Raw genomic sequence first — 23,097 nt, 5'->3', positions numbered from 1 at the left:
GCATCCTGGGGTGCATCAAGAAGAGTGTGGTCAGCACGTCAAGGGAGGTTCTTCTCCTCCTCTACTCTGCCCTGGTGAGGCCTCATCTGGAGTCCTGTGTCCAGTTCTGGGCTCCTCAGCTCAAGAGGGACAGAGAACTTCTGGAGAGAGTCCAGCACAGGGCCACCAAGATGATCAGGGGATTGGAGCATCTTCCTTATGAGGAAAGGCTGCGGGAACTGGGGCTGTTACATCTGGAAAAGACTGAGGTGAGGCCTCATTAATATTTACAAGTATTTAAAAGGTGTTTGTCAAGAGGATGGGGCAACATTTTTTTCTGTAATGTCCAGTAGTAGGACTAGGAATAATGGGCAAAAGCTGGAACACAGAAAGTTCCACTGAAACTTGAAGAAAAACTATTTTATTGTTGAGGTGAGAGAGCCCTGGCACAGGCTGCCCAGGGAGGATGTGGAGTCTCCTTCTCTGGAGGTTTCCAAAACCTGCCTGGATGCTTTCCTGTGTGACCTGATCTAGGGGGACCTGCTTTGGCAGGTGATTGGATTGGATGATCTTCAGAGGTCCCTTCCAAGCCCTACCATTCTGTGATACTTTGAAATGATAGTGTCATTCCTTTCTATTCTCACATGGCATACATGTCAACTGTTTAGGCCTAGACAGACAATAAAGGGCCAGAAGAAAAATCAGTCAGTGCTCAAAGGAAGTGTGTCAAAGGTTGTATTTGAAAATCTGGATGACTAATAGTGAACAGAAATATCATAGGATGGTTTCACTGGTGTCTTTGAGAGAGAAAATACTTCAGAGAAGGTAAAGTCAAAACCAGAAGTAGTTTAATTTACACAAAGAGAAACAAAATATCCACATTGCACAATTTCCTCTAAAAGTGGAGTTTATCTAAACAAGGCCACTTGGGTTGTGTAAGGGTGGCCTTCGAGCTGTTCTGTTCGTTGGCGTTGAATGTAACTGTACATACAAAGGTATATAGAGGGTTAAACCCTTATTTATTTGAGTTTTCTACAACCACAGGTGTTACTTCAAAATCTGTATTCTCCACTATAAAACTGTTATAGTTCTTGGACTTAAAATTCTCCTGACAATGGCTTTTAGCCTTTAATTTCCCATAGGAGGAGGTAAGCTGGAACAGGCTTCATATGAAATTATAAATGTAGCACAAACTGGAGTGGCAAGTGAAGAGGTTATTCCATGTGGCTTATTTGTAAGAGCACAGTAATCACCCCTTTGCAGAGTTTTGTATCATGAAAGGTGTTGGGGGGTAGGTTTTCCTAAGAACAGCCTCCCAGCTGTGTTTCTGCAGGGGAACTGATGAGCTGAAGGATGCTTAGCACCTCGTGTATGGCATGTACCTACAAGGAAATGACTGTAAAGGAAGTGATGCAATTTGCTCTGGGATGCTCTGGAATTTCTCATCTGGAGTTGTGTGTCCAGTTCTGGGCTCCTCAGCTCAAGAGGGACAGGGAAGTGCTGGAGAGAGTCCAGCGCAGGGCCACCAAGATGATCAGGGGACTGGAACATCTTTCATATGAGGAAAGGCTGCAGGAACTGGGGCTGTTTAGTCTGGAGAAGAGGAGACTGAGGGGTGATCTTATTAACATTTATAAATATCTAAAGGGTGGATGTCAGAAGGTTGGGACATCCTTTTTTTTTTTTTGATGGTATCTAGCAACAGGACAAGGGGTAATGGGATGAAGCTGGAACACAAGAAGTTCCATTTAAACATATGAGAAACCTATTTCACTGTTGAGGTGAGGGAGCCCTGGCTCAGGCTGCCCAGAGGGGTTGTGGAGTCTCCTTCCTTGGAGGTCTTCAAGACCCTCCTGGACATGTTCCTATGCGACCTGATCTAGGTTGACCTGCTTCTGCAGGGGGGTTGGACTAGATGATCTCTAAAGGTCCCTTCCCATTCCTATCATTCTATGATTCTATGATTCCATGATTCTTTTATAAGCATAAAAGAGTAGCTACAAGTGAAGTAAATAAAGTATTCCTTATTTATTTGATGGCTGAAGACACATTTTTTCACTGTACATCAGACATAGGAATTAAGTAGGGGAAGAGGAGAAGTCACAGAAACTCTTTCTTAAAATTAAAAAACAAACAAAAAAAACCCCAAAAAACCCCCAGACAAGTGCCTTTTTCTCCCCATCAAAGGGAGGAAGAGCTAGAAGGCAGCACCTGTGTATGTCTGTGAGCACCTTTGTTCCAGCTTGTGTTGCTAAGTACACCTTTAGAAAGAATGCACAACCACTGTGTTACAAATGCATTTCTGAAACCTTGGCTGAAAGGTTTCTCCTCGTTTCTATTTCTCCTTCATTCCTTGTTTTTTTCTCAGCTGTCTGTGGAGGAAGTGCGTTGGTGCCAACACTTGGTGGCAATTGCCCGTTCATGGCCCTTTCATGTTCTTGCCAGCTCTCTGTCCAGCCTCCATTCTGCAGGACGATGGCTCGCAGTAGCCAGGAGGGCCGGGGGGGCCGGGAGGACCAGGAACTCCAGGCTGACCCGCCACCCCAGGGAGACCGCGGTCACCGTCCCGGCCTTCGCTGCCGTAGCTGGCTTTGCCTGGTTCACCTGAAATAGAACATGCAGGTCTGAAAATTGGCACTGACCTGCTTGGTATGCGTGAGGCTTTACTGACATGTTGTTCTTGAAAGTGCTGTGAAAGCAGCTGGTTGCTGCTCTCAGAGCATTCCCCACCGAGGCAGATGCCTAGGCAGAGGTGAGTTCCTCTCAAAGGGAGGAGCCGGCTGTGTCTGCACAGCCACAGCATCGACATTTCAGGCCCAACCCTCTCCAGTGCTCCTGCCACAGAGCAGCTCCTGTAACAAGCTGTGCCCTACCCCACCAGCTGCTGCAGGGGGAACTGCTACTCACTGCTCCAGAGGCAGACAGAGCAAGAACCTACTGTTATTCTCCACTCAAGAGGTGTTGGGAAATGGATGCAGAGTGGGACTGCTGAGCACTAAAGGATCTTTTTACTTCTAAATCTCGAGTGATGGGATAAAACAGAGTGATTTTAGTAAACCTCCTCCAATGCTAAATTTCTAAAGACAACTCTGAGTTTCACAGACATCCTGGTTATTATATAAGAGATCACATTTAGGTAGCTTCTGTCTCTATCTACACACAGAAACATGTTGTAGAGAGATACTGGCACCAGCTGCCCAGGGAGGGTGTGGAGTCTCCTTCTCTGAAGGTTTTCAAAACCTACCTGGACACGTTCTTGTGTGACCTGATCTAGGTGGACCTGCTTTGGCAGGGGGGTTGGACTAGAGGATCTCTAAAGGTCCCTTCTAACCCCTCCCATTCTGTGGTTCTGTGATACTGAGAGAAAGCACAGGTTCCTTTTCATTCACTGGCCACTAGAGGCCAGTTTTGCTGCACTTAGCAGCAGCAAAACTGTCCCGGACATAGACCTGCAGTTAATTACCACAAAAATAAAGGAGACATCTGCTTTGACTGTCTCAAATTATGAATGGAGACTTTGAAGACTAATGTGGATGCCTATGTGATAATATGGGTTTGGTGAGGTTTGTCGTTTTTTTCTCTGTTAGACATTTATATTAACATTTAAAAAGAGGCAATTTTACACATCTGAGTGTGTGTGACTGCCTCTCTCTTTTTTTAATGTTATACATTTTTCCTAATCTTTCTACACCGAGATAAATGGAGTGGTAGCTCTTTAGTAAAAGAGCTTTTAACTCTGTTTTGTGGCTGCACCATTACCCACGAAGTAAAAGTTATGAAGTACTGTTATTTAGATATGTATTGCTTTAATGGACACCTTTTATCTTTCCAAGGTAGCTTGAAGTATCAGCTCTGAATAAATTTTAACTACACCTCTTCTTTATCCTTATCCTTTTATATTTACCTGGAAGACCTCTTGGTCCAGGATGACCTTTCAGTCCTCTGCCTGGAAATCCTCTTTCTCCTCTTTCTCCTGGTTCACCTAAAGCAAATTCAGGAAACATTAGTTGCAGCCTGCTTGAAGTATTACTTTCAGTAACTTCCCTCTCAGAACTGAGTAGTTAGTAAGCAGAGACTTCAGGTGACTGTATATATTCTGAGCATCTTTGAATGATGTGCTGACACTTGTCCTTCAAAGAGTTTGGGGGTTGGTTTGGTTATTTTCCCCTCTATTTGAGTTATACTCTGAAGTGGACATGTTTTAAGGTGAAAAGTCATCTCACGTGGGACCAGACAGTAAGTACCATATGAAATATGCCACAGCAAAAAGCAATAAACCAAACTCAGGCTACTTTGGAATCCAGACTGAGAGTACTGGCAAATGGCTTTTGCAATACCATGTGAACTCTGCTAACATGCAAAACTTCATGTGCTGGTCCTTGAGACAGCTCATGCAGAGAAGCAAAGAGAAGCTGCCTCGGACCCGTTACACTCATTTGTTGACATCCACATAAGATGTTCATAAAAGTAAAACTAAGGGCTTTGTTCTCATATACCAGTATCATGGAGATTTCTCTTTGGTGGGTGCCCAGCTTTTCCTCAAATCCATATATGCTCTAAACAAGAACCATTTTAGTAAAAGGAAGCTTTTCTCTTTCTTTTAGTTGTAATGTTCAGATCCTGCTCACTGTATACGTTCCATAAAAGTACATACATCCACCACTTGTGAACACCCTATATAAACTCTTGATGTGATTCTTTGCTGCAAGACAAATGTCACAAGTATAGGCCTAATAATGTTTGAGTGATCTTTATTTTATACTTCCATACTTCCTTGTACTACAGTGAGGAGAGCTGGAATATGTTGTTACGTTTGGGGCTTGGCTTGCCTAGAAATAGCACAGCAGAAAACGAGGATACAATGTAAAGGAACAGAGGAGACAGTACAAAAGTCCAAATTTTAGTAAAAGACACACACACAGGGTGCTGGGAGAGGAATCTTACCTCCAGGCTTCAGCCTCCCCAGTCAACCCAGAGATTCAGCCCGACTTCCTCAGTGCAGCTACCAGCAGCACTGATGTCAAGTTACCCTTCTTATATACTCATGCTATTTCCAGCTACTGAACACTTTGGAATAGTGTTTACTGCTGCTTATCCCAAGCTTCTCCAACTACTTAGTTCTGATTCTATCATCCTTCACTCCTCTGGATTGCTCACTGAGGTCACCTTAACCTTCTTCCTAAGCCAGCTCTTTGTGACTTTGCTGTTGTTGATGCTGTTAAAATCACCGAGCCTTTGTCTCTTCTCTTCCTTTATCATGCTCTTTTAAACTGTTCTCAGTATTTTTCTCCTTTCCCTTTTATCACATGTCCTAAGTACTCTTTTCCTCACTCCCATCTCGGACAACTTCCCAAATGTATGAGGGAGGTCTTTTCATCTCTGTGACCTTTGTGGAACTTTGACAACTACCAGGAACTTGGAGTGAAGCATTGAGATTTTGTTCAGGATGCCTGCCACGTACCATCACGAGAGCTCTTGCACATGAGAGCATTCACCAGTCTCTTGTCACTGTATTTCAAGGTTTACTGTAAGGTAACTCAGAATTTGATGACAATTATGATGGGAAACAAAGCATTCTGCTTGTTCGTGGGCTTTGGGTTTTTATGCTCTGTAGATTTAGTTTTTTGAAATTAACACATTGCAGCCTGCTGTGTGCTGAATGAAATTGAGCCTATCTGATCCCTTTTGGATCTCCATTTTTCTGTTGCTTCTGCAGATATATAGGACACTACCTTAAATGAAAACAGTTAACAGAGCTCCAGCAACAATGCTGTTAAGGTTTGCTTTGTTTGTATTCTGTTCCTCTCTCAAAAGTTTTCACAATTTGCTTTCAAATAAAACTCAAAAGTAAATGCTGTAATCCAGTGACAAATCAGCTTTGTGCAGAAACATGATTTTTCGATAACACTTTCCTTCATGAAAACAAATCAAACCCACTGCAGAGCAGAAACTAATTCATACACAGTAGCCATCAGACTTCACAGCAAATTCTACTGTATAATCCTTTGGAGGAATACAAAATCCTTCAGTCGAGAACAAAAGGGATTAAGTTACATCAAAGTGTTTTTTTGCAAAGCATAAGGTAAGTCAATTTTGGTAGGGATTCGTTCTTGCCAAAGAATCAATAGATTGTGGTACACAGTGCAATGATGCTAAATGGCTTGAGCATTATACCCAGAGAAGAGGCACAGTGTTATCAGTCACTTGTAAACTGAGAAACTGGATACACCTAGAAAAGCAGGCCAGAGATTTGCAAATGAACCTGATGGCCTGTATTAGCTTTTGAGGCACAAGTCTCAGAGAAGTGAGGTTCACAAATGGACTGAGTGGAAGAAAGAGACAATCACTTCTAGAACTTCTCAGCATGTGAAAAACACAACCCTCAAAAGTCCATGGGAGGGTAAGTTAATATTTGGAAACTGACTCATCTGCTGACCACTAGTTGAAGATAGATGCCTTTCTTTTCTCATATTGTGTAAGTGATTTAAGGATAAAAAATGGATTTATAAGCAGGTCCTGCTGAGGACAGGCTAATATGCCCTTTAATCACTGGGGCAACTGAGGCAAGAGGTACAGGAAACCTCTTAGGTTTCTAAGCCAGGATCTTTTTCACACGTGTACCATGCACATCTACAACCAAAAGGAAATGAAAAACAAAACCATGAAAAAACTAGGGCAGTCAACAACTGAAAGGCAGTGACAGAATCTCTTACCTTTAGGACCTTTGCGACCGATCTCACCGGGGGGCCCTTTGAGGCCAGGCAAGCCCCGGGGGCCCAGCTGTCCTGGGAAGCCGTTTTCACCAGCAGGCCCTGGAGCACCTGGTGGCCCTGGTCGGCCAGGAAGGCCTGGAGCACCAAATTCTGGCCTCCTAAGACTGGCTGCCAGCTGACCCAGTTGTTCTGCAATGAACAGGAAGCCAGAATTAAGCAGTAAGTGGATCTGCATAGAGATATTCTTATGTTCACTGAAGAACATGTATTCTCTGCCATACAAACTATCAGATTATGGTACAGCACCCTCCTGATGTATGATGCTATTTACAACGTTTGTTACATGTCAGATATTCTACTACTGCTACTAGAGGGAAACTGCATAGGCACATGGTGAAGCTGGCCCACTCTGAAACCCACATCTCAAACAATGTTTGCAAGCTGAAATCACTCAAATCTATATGGTTTACTTAAAAGGGCATTTCTAATTTTTTATGACATTTAAATTTCAACTATATATTAAGAGACTCATGCAACTGATGCCTCTTAAAAGAGCAAACAGTGCTCTCCGTTAACTGCTGGTTAATCCTTATCAAGAGTCATCTTTGCAAGAAGGAACAACTGAAGAGCATGAGAGCAGTTGTCTACACTGGCCTGCAAAGTTAAGTGCAGGCCTTCTTTTTCACAGGAAAGAAACCCTCAAACTGGTGCTTATGAGCTCAAGTCTGATAAATAAATGTACATTTTTATGTTGATCTTTTCCTAAGGTAAATTGTCAAGAGCTCTGCTCTTCTTCAGGCATAAAATCACCTTGCTGTTCCTTGGAATGGTCTCAGATAGCTATTTACTTTCCATCCTTCCCCTTTCAGGCTGCTGCTGTAACAGCATTGAGAGCAGACCTTTCCTCAACATTTCTGTTCTATACTTTATCTTCCAAACATGGCTTAGAAATAACTTTCTCTGGATACAGCCATATGCAATTCCATGTGACATTTGCTATAAGGTCTGCATGACTTGGCAATACCAATTATTTTGTGTCAGCAGCCAAGAAAAATTAAGAAGAGGGGAGCTGCACATGTAAAGGACCTGAAATAAAACAGGAACTATGGTCAGCAGATATATGAGAAAGACTGGGGAAAGTGATCTGCAGGCAAAGCCTCCTCAGGAGCTGAACTTCAGTACAGTTGTCTTTAAGCTGACAAGGTTCCAGGGACACACTTGGATTGATTTCTTCTTTTTTGTTATTCCTTGCTGTTTGGTTTTTTTCAGGCATGACACTATTGACAATTAGAGGGGCTCAACAGGGCTGCAATGAAGACAGTCTATATTTTTCCCATAGCATTCACTGCTAATTCTGTTGGTTATGATTAATTTCAAGCACAGTATATCATTTTACTATAATCCTCCTCAATATTATTGTGTTTTCCAAGAGCCCATTTTTTAAAAGGCCTTTTTATCCTATTTATAAAAAGATTTAAAAAACCAAACCCTTCTTGGGCAGTATCAAGAAGAGTAATGATTATGGAGAACTCATGAGCAGCCACTGCATTCTGGTAGTCTCTCAGTATCACAAAGACACACTATCCCAAAGGGCTCCATCAATAGCAAGTACCCAAGTGTCTCTTTTGTGCTTACAGGGCAGCATGAATTTTTAAGCTCAGTAAATCCCATGCACCCAGCTGTATTAGAAAAGCTCCAGATTCCTGTATGTGTCAAGAAGAACTATGCAAACACAATTAGGGATTTGAACATCTGCCTGTTGCTTTCAATTTACTGTATGTTATCTATAGAAAGCCTCTCTGTGCACTCTTTTTTAACCTGTTTTGCACATGGTTTATGTACTATAATCTACCAGTGTAGGAGTACAAATGGAAAAGCAAGCTTTCAGTGAGGCTGTGTACTTTTAGATAACCATCAAAAGTGATTTCTACACAAAATATACCTATTTCATAAAAACACTCTGGTCTATCACCCAGATACTATAGTAGTAGAATCAACTGGTAGTTCAAGGAGGCTGCAAAGTACAAGGAACTTCTTTCTCATATTCTCTCATATTGTGTCCACATTCACAGGTTGGAAGATTTTCTGGTAGGTTCCCTGGTGAGGCTATGATATTTGTTGTGGACAAGAGTAGGAAAATTTTGGTTGCCTCCACAGCAGATTATCCAGATTGAAATGCACAGGAAATACCAAATACTCTTTAACATATTTACCTTGCATGACTCTCATGCAAACTTGCTTAATGTGCTGATCTGTTGGTTCTTTTCCCTAGGATTAAAAGAAAAATTAGTAGTTTAAAAAGCAGTTGCTACCACAGTGCATTTTGTAAGTGTGCTTGATGCAAATAGTGCTGGCTGGTCAATAAAAGACATTCCAGTCCCTGCAAGTGCACCAGCTGAAGTCAAATTGACTGACAAGGTAGATAACACATGTGACACAGCTGTGTATCACACATAGTACAGCAGTGAGGTGGATGTAAGGATATGGAATTTAACTGAAGACTGAGGACTCAAGGGCCTAACAGTACACAAGCCTAAGACTTCTGTAGTGCACAACTGTGCCTGTTGGGTTTTACATGCATACACAGCTCCCAGTGCAAGAAATGGTGTGAGTGACAGCTAAATGGTCAAAATATACCAACCACATTAAAACAGGACTTACAGCTGGACCTTGGCTGCCAGGCAGGCCTGGGGCACCCTGTTCACCCTGCAAGCCTCGTGGTCCAGGTGAGCCTCGTGGCCCTTCCATGCCAGGCTGCCCCCGACTTCCCTCGGGCCCACGGGAACCAGGATCTCCAGGATTACCAACCTGACAACAAAGGAGAAGGTTTTTAATGGACTGCTACACTAGTGTTAGGCTCATTCTCAACACATGAAAATGGTGACAGGAGCTATTTGCAGATGCAAAGCAATGAACGCTGGCACATAGAGTTGTTGAACAGCTTCTTTTTAAATAAGCAACTGGAGTCAGGGGTTGTTGACATCTTAAAAAGAGGTCTGTATTCCTCCCTTAAAGGGAAGAAGTGGAAAAATGCAATATGCTGACAGAAGAGGCGACACACACAAGACATTGGAGGGTTCTGTCAAAGAACAGATTTCCTACACTCAGTTTCTACTTCTGCCCTCATGCACTTCTCATGCAAATTTTGTAGACACTAAGTGCTCCTTAAGTTACAAAAAATGCAGCTTTCTGCTTGTTCAAATGTCTTTCATGATCTTTCTTAGAAAGTATGCCAATAGATGCTTCTGAGTTACTTTCAATCTGCAAGTAATTGTTAGTACTGCTATTGATTAGTAATACTACACAGAAAAGAACCAATCAAAAAACAACAAATAAAAAAACCCCTCAACAAAGCCCAACCTCCAAACTAAACCAAACAGAAAAAAGAATCCTACATACTTAAGGGCTTCCCAGATCTATTGGGGAAAAAAAAACGACACCTGCTCAAAGACACTCGAAAACATGGCAAATTACTCAGCTGTAGTATCAGTTAAAACCACGAGATGGAGCCAATTCAGTTCCAGCTACGCTGCACCCCAGACAGCTAATGGCTGTCCCTGACAGAAGAAAATCCAAAGAACAAGCCTCAACAGATATATTAAGAAGACAGCAAAATTCTGTTGGTGGACTACACACCCAGGGAAGCATTGTTTCTTTCTTGCCCTGTCTGGGGAGTTAGCAGGTCCCTGGTGTATTACTCATCCCTGTGTATGTACTGACTTGGATGACAACCACTCTGGGGTCTCATTAATAGGAGATGATTTTAAAAAGCTAATAAAACTAAGGATTTCCCCTCTATCTCTTCCTTATGTCTTTCTTGTAAGATCTTGATCAGCAGTAAACACTGACTTGCACTAGCTTTGTCACACAGTCCACTGAGAACATAAGCATAGCTCATTTTGTTACATTCAAGCTCAGTTCCCTGTAGGCAGAACTGTTGCTTTGTTAGTATTATAGAACCGTCAGCTTCTGTAACAATCCCACTCTCCAGTGATCTTGAAACTAAAAGAATATGTTCAGCTTTCAAATTCCTTTTCCTATGTGACATACGAGCTTCTCTCACCTTCCACATCAAAGCTATCATTTTGTTATTTAAAAAAGAAAAGAATCTGGGCCAGAAATACTGCTGCTTTCAAACATCATCATCCTGCTGCCAGCTTTCTCGTGGTGTAAAGATTACAGGCTGCGCACAGCCACTGCACTGAGCCTCCTTTTTATTCAACACCCCCTGTACAAAGAGTGCATTCATTTCCTTTCTAAAAAAAGAAAGAAAAAATGAAAACTTAGTTGGCCAGAAAACTGCTGTTGAATAATGTTTCACTTCTACAGCACTAAGAATGCAGGATGTGAATTCCTTTCCAGAGCTAATTAATTTTAATATTAACTCCCAACATTTAAACAGAAGAAATGCTGTTGGAACTCGTCCAATTTAACTGCGATAAAGAGCTCAGCTCATTATTATTTCCTCTCTTAAAATCAAAAAACCATCTACCTGATCTGCTAGAACTCAACATTTCTGCAACAGTGCTATTCCTTATACTTACAGCTCCCTTTGCTCCTGGTAATCCCATATCACCCTAAGCAAAAAGAAGACAAACAGTATTAGAAGAGAGTATCCATTGTCACAGCCATTTCACCTGCAGTAAAGCTGATATGATTTTTTCACTATAAAGACACCTCACATGTTTAGTCAATTTATGCAAAAGATCACCTCAAATAAATTACAATTCATTTGGAAAGAAAACTTATATTTCCTTTAAATTTTTTAACTTAAATGCCTTTCTCAAAAAGCCCTGACAAAACTGTAACAGGAACCAGGCAACTGTCTGTGAAACGCGCTGTGAAGAAACCAAACCCCTACAAGTCCCTGTCCCAGCAAGCTGCCTCCTGAGTTGAACAACCCCAAGAAGCCCTTGAGCACCTCATTGAGAGCAGCAGTCCAACTACCCACAAGTTTTTAATTTTCCCTTGGGGAACTAAAAAAAGTGTCAAAATCTTGCAATAACCTATGAAATAGATTAACTCATCTTCTGCTGTGTTTTTATATTACTCTTGCAAATGATTCCTGAAAATTGTGTTTTCCCAGCTCCTTATTATTGTAGGTGAAATAATTGGTTTCTAAAGGTCAGAACGGCCACTTTTAATGAGTATGCCATAAGTGAAGTAGAAATAACAACTGTTGTTGGTTTAAAAACACGCTAACTGGCAGCACAATTAACTAACTCACAGTCTTGCTTCCAGGGAATCTACATAGTGATGGTAAAGCTGCATTACTGGCCATCTAGCTTACTAGGGCTGTTAGTTAACAATGAAAGCCTTTCAGAACTGCAGTGTGTAGGAAAAAGTGCTCACTTCCAGCACACAACCTGGCTACCATTTCTTAAACAGTAGTTTACTTCCTTTCAAAAGAACAAGAGTTGGCTTTGCTGGATCACGCCCATAAGGGGTTCACTAGACTAGTGCATCTCTCTGTAGGAAAATAAATCCTCCTCACACCCAAGGGCACACGAGTCAGGCATTACCTAAGTGAATTCACAACATGCTGCACTCCTGCAGCACATACATCTTCCTCCAGCACTATCACAGTGCCACAGCCTCTCCCAGACCATTCTCCCTCTCCCTGTCAGTTGCTCCCTCTTTTTTTCCAAAGATAAAGACAATACTCCCATCAAATATTTCCATCAAGTCTGACTTATTAAGAGTATTTATTATCTGTGCTTATGTTTTACCTGACTTAAACTACCTCCTCTTCCTCACTGCCTCAAACACCAAGGATCTATGTGTGCACATAGGTGTGTATCCATATGTATACACACACATAAATTTAGACAGATGCATATGTAGATACACAGCAAACATAAAGCTGGAACACAAAAAGTTCCCTTTAAATATAAGAAAGAACTATTTTACTGTGAGGGTGAGGGAGCAGTAGCATAGGCTGCCCAGAGGGGTTGTGGAGTCTCCTTCCTTGGAGGTCTTCAAGACCCGCCTGGACGTGTTCCTATGCCACCTGATCTAGGTGACCCTGCTTCTGCAGGGGGGTTGGACTAGATGATCTCTAAAGGTCCCTTCCAACCCCTACCATTCCATAATTCTATATATACAAACACAACCCCCCTTCACAGCAGCCTCTACCGTGTAATATACCAAATAGACGATGCAGATTTTGGAGTGCTTACAAAAAAATAAGAATGGCATGACCAGGCTAACAGAGTTGTTGTGCTCTGTAACGCCCAGTTAGTACAAAACCGAAGTGTGACTTGCAATGATCAAGCCATATGCTTGAAGGATTTAACAATGCTTTAAGTTTTCATTTATGACAACAAAACATTAGATCAAGTGATGATAAAATAACGCCTTACTAAGTCACCCTTTTCTCCTCCATCTCCTTCTGCTCCGGGCACACCCTGTATGAAAAAAAAGACATCCTGTCAGCCTTCAGATTTAGACAACAGCATGTACTGCAGCATTAGGTCGTGTGACTTGAAAGTAAACTTGAAATTGTGACTTGATGATTTGTAACGTGACTTACTTGTTCACCCTTAGGTCCTGGTTCACCCACTGAACCCTAAAAGGTTCACAAAAGAAGAAAGAAAACATTCAGAATTTGAAATCTCCTGTTCAAAAGCACAGTAAAGTATATTCAATCCTCCCTACCACCTAGCAGTAATGCAAGAAACTCTTAAAGCTGCTAATTTTTAAGAATGACAATGGAAGCATTTAAATCTTACTATATAATTAAGATGGCAGATTGAAAGCAAGAGGTACCACGGAACATCTAATCCAACTGCCGCACTGGGTGGTACAGATGCTGACTGTCAAACAGCAGATCTTCCCTTTACATGACAGACGCTCTTGCAGCAGCTACAGCTCTGCTTTGAGAATTGGTTTGAACAAGAAGTCCAATAAGTGTATCATTTTTCTAGCCCTATTAAGTAGTCTGTAATGCTGTAGGCCATACTAGCCCTGCTAATGTGGGACAGGCACACCGAGGCATCCACAATTTCAGTCACAAAGTTGTCTTGCTTGCTGTTTAATTCTCAGAGCTTCTTAGCAGAACTGCCTCTAGAATTTTGATCATTGCAGTCAAAGCTGAATGGCTCGGATCTTAAAGTTGACATTCTTTTTGATTATGTTTCATCTTAGAATCCTGTAACAAAGCCTATCTGTGAGGGCAGGCTGGAGCCAATTAAATACCCAATTCATTTCAAATCTATGCAATTTGTTTCGAGACTAAAAGTATTTCATTTGTAGAACAGTTTATTGTTGAAGAAAATCTTACTACTTGTGTTTTTTTAGAAAACCATTCACCAAACACCCTTAAATGTTCATTGCAGTCTGTGCACAGTCAAAAAATACACACTCCAAAAGAACTATCACTGTACATAACATTTTTTTTCTAACAGATGGAGATACAGCGTTTGCTCTCCCATTTCCAAGATCCATTTAATTCACATCAGATGTAGGCAGAAAAAAATGGTGTAATATCTACAGTGTAATGAATTCAGATTTGTTCTCATGTTCCTGAGGACAAAGAGCCAAGACTAAATTATCCACAAAGCTAAGCGGCAGAAATCACAGACCTGTTTAACATTCTGACTTCATCAAACGCCGCCAAAATTATTTTGTCTGAAGTGGCCTCGAAATTGTGCCTTATTAAAGTTTTTCAATTACTCTCACAAAGAGACATTGATTTCAAACCTAACAGCATGTTGGGGGTTCTTTCTGTCTACTTAACTTTTCTCTAAAGCAACAAATAGATAAGGTTGTAATGGAAGCAGCTTTTGCTTTTGTGAAACTTGGCCGGTAATATTTGTATTAGTAAACACAAAAATCACACCTGAATACCAGAATCCCTTCTATATTGAACTGGCAACTGTCAAAATTCCCTTTTTGACACACTGCACATCTATTTGCCAAAATCCCTCTAAAGCCACACCCAGGAATTGTCTGCAAAACTGATAGAATTAGCCAAAAGTGTACCAGGAGCTCCATTATTTAACAGTATAAAGGATCTTGTTCCAGTTCCATGGTCTGTACCTTGGCCTAGTGCTGTTTAATTTACTAAAATAGGCAGGTCAGGTGTGTGACAGATGCACTTGATTCCTTAACCAAACTATTAGCAGCGTCAATCAGGCTCCAAAGCCTTTCTAGCCAGCTCAAAAGCCAGCTAGGAGATGATGCCTGACAACAGATCATGCTGGCATAGCTCCACTAATGGCTGCAGTACCCAATGTTGTAGCACAGCTGTTAAACTTTCAAGTACACCCATGGATGGTGGTACATGAAAGACACCTACTTTTATGGTCCCCTTACAGGAGGATGACAAAGAGAAATTTGCTTTCACCTGGGAAGGTGTACAGCTTACCTCTGAGAGACTCCCCCAGGACTATGAACATTCACCTACAATTGCTCATGCTGCATTTGCCACACGTTTACAGACAGTCTCACTTCCTCGGGATGTGAAACTGTACCAATAGATAGATGATATTCTGAGTGGAGACACTTCCCCTGAAACAGTGGGGGAAGTGGAAGCAGCAGCATGGCTAGCACTATATAAAGCAGAAGCTGGGGTTCCAGCTGAAAAATGTCAAGGGCCAAGTAAAGAAGTAAAATTTTTAGATACCTGGTGGATTCCACCAGACACCCTAAGTAAAATGAACTACTCCAGATATTCCAATCTAAGAAAGAAATACAACAGTTTATGGAGTGCCTTAGGGTACAGGAAGAAACAGGTACCTGGACTTTCTATCATTGCTCACCCACTGCACTCACATTTACAAAAAGAACCATGGAAATGGAAGCCAGAACATGAAAAGGCAGTCAAAGTCCTAAGGAGCTAAAGACTGCAGCAGAAAGGAGTTTTGCAGGGCATGGCACTCATTGCAATCTATTCTGAACTGGACCAACGAGACAAAAAGGCCTTTAACATTTAGCTCAACTGCATTTAAAGAACAGAACAGAGATATTCTGAGTAGGGAAAAGGGAATTTTGTCTTTAGTGTGAGCAGTTGAACAAGTTAAGAAAATGCACCAGTGACAAACTTTCCAGATTAGGGAGCTATTTCATTTGTTAGAAACAGTTCTGAAAGAAACTGCTCCCCCAGAGGAATTGCACAGAAATCCACCACCAGGAAATGGTATGGATACCTGATGGAAGGAGCACACAAAATACAATTGACTAAAGGCCATGAAAAATGTCCATGTTACAAAGCCCTACAAACACAACTCATGAGCACCAAACCAGCACTAGCCTTTACCACCAGCAACCGAGTTACTAGAAGGAGAAGGTAGTGCATAAGTAGGAGAATTAAGGGCAGTTGTTTCAGCAGCACAAAATAGAGCAAAAGTCACTTATGTCAACTTCTATGTCCTGTGAGCAGGTGCCACACAATGACTTTGTCAATAGAAAAACCTTTAATTGGGAAGTACATATATCTCCACTTTGGAGGGCTGAAGATCAACAATTAGGTATAGCTGGACAAGTGTCATTCAAAAGAAGATGGGTAAAAGCCTATTTAAACAGATCAGCCAGACACAAAATGGAATCAATAAGCCAATGAATTAGCCAGAACTAGGAGAATGAAAACAGGAAACATGCCAGATCCTGAGCGGTACCAACTGGGAGAGAGTTGTATCAGAAATTAGGCCACACAGGCCAAGAAGTGCTTTATTTTCTGTCTCAAAAATAAGGTTGGCCTCTAGACAGGAAACACGTGCAATCATCCTTACAGAATGTCCCCAGTGTAAATTGAATGGATCACTCTGCTAAAGCACCACCTCTGCATCTCAATAAAGGAAAAATTCTATGGTCAACAAATAAAATTGAATACATTGAATACAGCCTTCTCAGGATATTGGTACATCATCACAAGAGCAGAGGTGGTCTCAGGCCTTCTTACAGCAACTAAATGTGTGACGAATGGTCAGAACACCATCGGTGATTATGCTCCTGGTTTTCAGCTCACATTTCTCCAGCAGGAAAGTGCAGGAATGGGCAAAGTAGGAAGACGTTGAATGAATATTCCACACCATTTACTATCCCAGATCCAACAGGATGGCAGAAAGAGAAAAAGGTCTATTAAGAAGAGTGTTAAACCACACAAGCCCTACTAGGATACTCGACTGCCAATCAGGTCACCAATACAGGCTAAGAAGGGATCTCAGTCGCTCATGTATTCTTTCTGTCAGCACCTTATGGAGCACTTCTATCAAATATAACAAATGTATCCCATTGCTCATCAACTGGGGCAACTCATTAAGGCAGATTCATCACAAATTGGCACTGTCCCAATGACTCTAACAAAACCCTGCAGCCCTTTGTCCTGTTTAGCAATGTAGCTAAACAATGTATTAGCACTAGGTGGATACATCCTAGCCACTAACTAGAAGGGGCAACTGATTCAGAAAAATACTGCCGAGACTTGTACTGCTTTTTCTTTTCAGTAACAATACCAGGAATGCTACTGGGACACCTGCCCTGGAGATCAGATTAACCATCAGAGGATTGCTTATCCTTTTCAGGAGAGTAATCACCATCAGCATGGATGAACTCTGATTAACATGTCAACAAGCCCCATGCAGAGGATGGAAACCTCCAATTCTTTTGTTTATGCTGATCAATATGGTAACTCCAGTATATTCTGCACCATTTATGTTTACGATTGGCAGGAATATTGGGAAAACCAAAACAAAACCTAACAATGACAAGCACTGGTAATCACACCTTGGTAAAAGCAATAAAAGTCAATTTATTTCTGCTACACCAGGTGATAAAATCACTACTGAATGTAACAAACGATTCAAAGGGAAACAACTATGTGGTCATCAAAAGGACAAATCAAACAGAATCAAAAGGCAAAGAAAACTGTTTTTCACACTTCAATTGTATAATTAGTTTCCTCTTTCATGACACAACTATAGAAGCAGTATGCCTGTGGACAGATACAGGGAAAGATAACAGAAACAGACCACCCTCAAAGGTCATGTGAACATCTATTCCTAGCCCTCACACTACAGCAACAGCTACCCCTACTGCCTATTAACTTAATGCCTATTTTATTATTCTTACAAACTACAAGTGCTATTTAATCCATCATGGTCCCTCACACTATCAGTGCAGGTTAGTATCTTTGCATTTTAACCTACCTGCTCAGCAATCCTAAATATATCCTATGTATAGGTCACTTGGTGTGGTTGCATAGGCAAACTCCCATCTCTCCAAAACAGAGACATGACTGGTGTCCAGGCAACACAATTAGGAGTATTAAACAGCATAAATGCTGAAGTTTTAGCAAAGAAGTTAAGCTCGGCAACAAGTGATTTGCATAAACTAGAACATCCATTTCTATCATGAAGAGTGTGGCCAGCAGGTCAAGGGAGGTTCTCCTTCCTCTCTAACGTGCCCTGGTGAGGTCTCATCTGGAGTCCTGTGTCCAGTTCTGGGCTCTCCAGCTCAAGAGGGACAGAGAACTGCTGGAGAGAGTCCAGCACAGGGCCACCAAAATGATCAGGGGACTAGAGCGTCTTCCTTATGAGGAAAGGCTGTGGGAACTGGGGCTGTTTAGTCTGGAGAAGAGGAGACTGAGGGGGGTTCTCATTAATATTTACAAATATCTAAATGGTGGGTGTCAGGAGGCTGGGGCATCCCTTTTTTCTGTTGTATCCAGTGACAGTACAAGGACTAATGTAAAGAAATTGGAACAGAAAAAGTTCCATTTCAACATGAGGGAAAACTATTTTACAGCGAGGGTGAGAGAGCCCTGGCACAGGGTGTGGAGTCCCCTTCTCTGGAGGTCTTCAAACCCACCTGGATGCATTCCTGTGTGACCTGATCTAGGTGGACCTGCTTTCGCAGGGTGTTGGACTAGATGATCTCTGAAGGTCCCTTCCAATCCCTACCATTCTATGATTCTATGATCTTCTTTGCTTGCATTGGGAACTAGTCACTGGCTCGTATCTGATGTATTGCCTAAATGGGAAAGAATCATGAGAAGGATAACCAACTAATTGTAGATGCACTAGGCCTCGTCCATAATAATTTCCCTCTAGCTCTTAGCTGTATCCAAGCTCACTTATGGGTCCAATGAGAGCACCTTGCCCACTGAGATTCAAAAGATAATTTGGCAAAAGGCAACTCAATTTGAAAACGATTTCCAGTCTTGGTGGTATCAAGTCAATCTCACAACCCCACTGACAGTAAAGCCACAGCTTTTGCTTTAACATTATGCAATGATTCAGCATATATCGTATACCAAATCATTGTGCTGGGATTAAATCACAATCAAACTGTCCTCTACCTGTTGGAACTTAAATAAAATGGGAATAAATGGCAAACTGTTAATGTGACACATGTTATACGGGAACAAGGGTTTATTTCTGAAAGTAATGTCATCAAGGTCCAAAATACTTGCCTTGACACTGAACAAAATGTTTGTTGGTGGTATTCAGCTCCTGTCACCTTCCACCGACTGTTACAATCTAACTCTATATTGTATCAAGATTGATTTATTAGTCTCACCTTTGTGAGAAAACTGCTGCAACATGATCACATTTATCTAGCAACAGGACAAGGGTAATGGGATGAATCTGGAACACAAAAAGTTCCACTTAAACATAAGGAAAAACTATTTTACTGTTGAGGTGAGGGAGCCCTGGCACAGGTTGCCCAGGGAGGGTGTGGAGGCTCCTTGCTTGGAGGTCTTCAAGACCCACCTGGACATGTTCCTATGTGACCTGACCTAGGTGACCCTGCTTCTGCAGGGGGGTTGGACTAGATGATCTCTAAAGGTCCCTTCCAACCCTACCATTCTATGATTCTATGATTCTACGTGTGACAATTCCAAAAACTAATTTGAAACAATCGATAACTCTGGTTACCCTCTATCATGACACATCCTGAAAAAGTGAAGAAAGATGGAGAACATCATTGGAGGGAAACTGTCCTTGGATAGTCACCAACAGCAACTGGAGCTTTGAATTTGATGTTATGTCCAGGTGTAGCTTTGTTACTTTTGACTTTATTGTGTTTATTGTCCTTAATCACTCTGAACATCAAAGTTGGCAAACAAGGAAACAAATTATGTTACTCCAACACATAAAAAATATTCAATCAACTGATTCTGTATGTACAAAGGTATATAATTAGCATTGATTTTAACGCTTAAGCTAAGCAATGCACTAGATAATTGTACCCTTACCATTGATCTGCAATACACCACATATTTATGACATATAGGCAAGACATAACCATACTACCACCTTAAGAGTCAATAAATTGGACTGACTGTAGTCATGGGGTGAAATGTGACAGATCCACTCAACTCCCTGACCAAACTAGAGACACTCTGGCCCAGGCTCCAAAGGAGGTAAAGGCCTAGGGCCAAGAACTTCTCTACTTCCAACCTGTTATCTAAAAACTCACACAGGAGCAGGTGAGGCTGGAATACCACTCATGTGATTAACATATGAATAGTAGGTGGTTCTTCTAAGACATATTTGTCAGGGAACAAAGAAAGTTGTGGGTACAAGGAGTCTTGTGACTACCTTTTCCATTGTATAAAATTTGACTAAGATAAAACTACTTTATTCCACGAATATGACAGTCTGAGTGAGCCTTCTTTGAGCTCTCCCTGCTAAGCATGGCGGTGATCTCCTCTTGACCTGGGACACCTCTCAAGGTCCTTCCTTAAGGCTGAGAGATCCCTTATCAACCACAGATCTTTTCTAAGTGACTGATACCACACACAACCTTGCATTATAGCGCACTAAGTGTTTGTACAGGTAACTTTGATTTTGTGTTGATAGCTTAGAGTCATTGTTGTATCCTCTGTAGTAAGCGAGAGAGTGAACCTTGCCATTGAACTTTGTTAAGTCTCATTTTTACAGCATCATATTCTATAAAATCACTTCTGCTGATACTTTTGGTAGTGGTTCTTTAAGGAGTCAAAATCGCCTGCACAGAAGACATCAGCAGATAGTACTCAGCATCTAACAGCTTTGGGATCAAGAATGACTACTGAAACATTGGGGTGTTTGTGTACTCTACTTGGCTTCTGGTTGCTATTTACATCAAGTCTTAGTGTATATGGGCTTCCCAACAGAAGTTCATAGGATGCCTGTGTACAAAACCACAAAGTTTTGCAATCAGGAAGGAAAGAAACTCAGTCTGGAATCTATTTATAGCACTGGTTAACCCAAAGACAAGGGTTAACAAGCAACAGAGATACTTATTTCCAAACACTGACAAAGATGTTTGGCTCCAAATACGACAGATGCAGTTTCAAGTTGAACAGAGAAGAAAAAGGATAGAGTGGCACAATGCTCTCCAAGCTTGTGACTTGGAACACACACAGCTGATCAGTGCTATGGGCAAAGCTGCAGCCATGCTCAGCCTGCCTCAGAAAATCCATTCCAGCCTCTACGCAACTGAAGAAAAAAAATAATGAATCAAAGATATAAGTGGTCTCAAAACACAAAAGCTAAAAAGCAATCTCAGGGTGAGATAATTGCTAGCAGAGCCTTCTGGACTTGAAAGTATTTGCACTGGGCATTAAACTGACCCTAAGATTTAAAAAAAGCTTCAGGCGTACAATATCATCATCTGCCAGCTAGAAAAACATAAACCTCTTGGCTGTAGCTCAAGTCTCACCAGGTCTGTTTACAGCATCTACATTCTGCTCTCATCCTAGAGGTCCAGGCCCTTTACACAGTAAATGAGGGAAAACAGGCATCTTCAGACAGAGATTGTCAGCACTGTAACAAACAGCAGGTACTTTTCTCCCAGATTTGCTTTCTCAGGTGCCTTCAATCTCCCTCTGGGCAAGTCTAAAATGTTAATAATTACCAATCCAATAAAGAGACTGCTTTATGTCAATGCTTACATGTGTCTAGAGACATAGATTCCTGATTTCAGCATTAAAAAAACCCAAAACTAAAAACAAGTACATTAGAAAAATATTTCAACAACAATAGCTTTTAAAAACTGTCAAAACCAACTGTAAGCCTTCTCTAGTCACCCTACAATTTCTGGTAGGAGCTTGCCAAGGGCAGGATCCAGCTGAACTGATTTGCAACAGGATTTAGGCCTTTAAATGGTTCAAACTCGAAAATAAAAAAGGAAATATTTAGGCCAGTAATCTTTTTTCAATCCCTTAAGTAACATTGTCAAGACTTTTCCTGTATATTTTATGAGCTACATGTAGTTAAAGGACACCTAGAGCTTTCAAGCAGTTAGTAGATCTACATATGAAACAAGAAATCAGACATTAATTCACATAAAAACTGAAAACAACACTCCAATTATTGTATTTACTCCTTGGTCAAACTGCAGTTTGTAGGTATGAGTGAATTTCTTACCCGGTCACCCTTACCACCAGGTAGGCCTGGGGGACCCGGCAGTCCAGGAAGGCCAATATCACCCTGGGGACCCTGTGAAAATAAGTCAAGGATGTAAACTTACCCAGGCTGTTTCAGAAGGAACAACTAAGGGTCATACCCTGACACGCAGACAGGGGAGAATCTTATTCCCAGAATGGCCCTAGCTCGATGAAAGGGAACAATCTGATTTAAACAGAGCTGATCCAAAACACAGCCCTTTAAACAGTGCCTTATTACGATTTACTGCTGACAAACACAACATAAATGGCTTACAGGGCTTTCCACCCTCCAGTCCCTCAATGACAAGTCTGGTTCTCTTAAAAATACTTGCTAAGATCTTGCACTGTGAGATTGGCACATTCCTCTAACAGCAGGCTCTTTCAGCCAAAACCTCCCCAGCTATGACTCTGTGTAAATACTGCTGGAGCACTGATAAAAGGTGGCATTCATAATCTGCTCCATTCATTAGTTTCAAGTAGCTTTTAGCAGAAAGCCAGTCTTTTACTGCTCATTGCTCCTGTTCCCCAAGTACACAGCCCACACAGGAGCGTGCAACACAACTTTGTACATCACAGGATTTATGGGTATTTTCATAGGAGAAAAAGTCCCACACATCTCCACAAACTTTAAAGCACTGTTTTCTAATATTAGCACAGTCATGGAGGACTGAAAAAGAATTATAATCACTCGTTTCAACATTATTTTTAGACCCCTGCATGGATAGATGGATAAGTGTAGTTCCAGATGATACCATAGCTGCTTGAAAGTAAAGCACAGAAATAAACTGCTTACCCATTTCCCTGGTAAACCTGGAGGACCCGCAGGACCTGGCTCCCCTCTGCCACCCTTAGAGGAAATAGAAGGACAGTTATAGTTACTTTCTGAAATATTTCCTGTGAGCAGAGAATAAAGTATGTTTTTTTTTCTTGAAGTTTACGGAATGATATGATTTAGCAGTTGGCTTTAATCGAGACTTCTATTAGTGCAAAAATATCACTTGCATTAAAATCAGTGAAACTTCCTGAGAA

The 23,097-nt window shown here is 41.5% G+C and overlaps 1 protein-coding gene across 1 annotated transcript in view; it reads right to left on the bottom strand.

The window, feature by feature from the left end:
• Positions 1–2,398: 2,398 nt before the first annotated feature.
• The window catches only part of COL9A1 (collagen type IX alpha 1 chain), a 74,587-nt gene continuing 53,888 nt past the window's right edge, over positions 2,399–23,097 (bottom strand). Inside the window, exons 29-38 of the mRNA XM_061990121.1 lie at positions 22,862–22,915; positions 22,049–22,120; positions 13,225–13,260; positions 13,055–13,099; positions 11,237–11,269; positions 9,354–9,500; positions 8,906–8,960; positions 6,693–6,881; positions 3,884–3,961; positions 2,399–2,583 (exon numbers count right to left, since the gene is read on the bottom strand). Coding sequence (XP_061846105.1) covers positions 2,399–2,583; positions 3,884–3,961; positions 6,693–6,881; positions 8,906–8,960; positions 9,354–9,500; positions 11,237–11,269; positions 13,055–13,099; positions 13,225–13,260; positions 22,049–22,120; positions 22,862–22,915 — 894 coding nt within the window. The remainder of the gene's footprint in view (positions 2,584–3,883; positions 3,962–6,692; positions 6,882–8,905; positions 8,961–9,353; positions 9,501–11,236; positions 11,270–13,054; positions 13,100–13,224; positions 13,261–22,048; positions 22,121–22,861; positions 22,916–23,097) is intronic.

This window comes from Colius striatus, chromosome 2 (genome assembly GCF_028858725.1).
Source record: "Colius striatus isolate bColStr4 chromosome 2, bColStr4.1.hap1, whole genome shotgun sequence".
NCBI lineage: Eukaryota > Metazoa > Chordata > Aves > Coliiformes > Coliidae > Colius > Colius striatus.
Note: the sequence above shows the minus strand (reverse complement) of the source record. Positions and strands in the feature narration are given on the sequence as shown.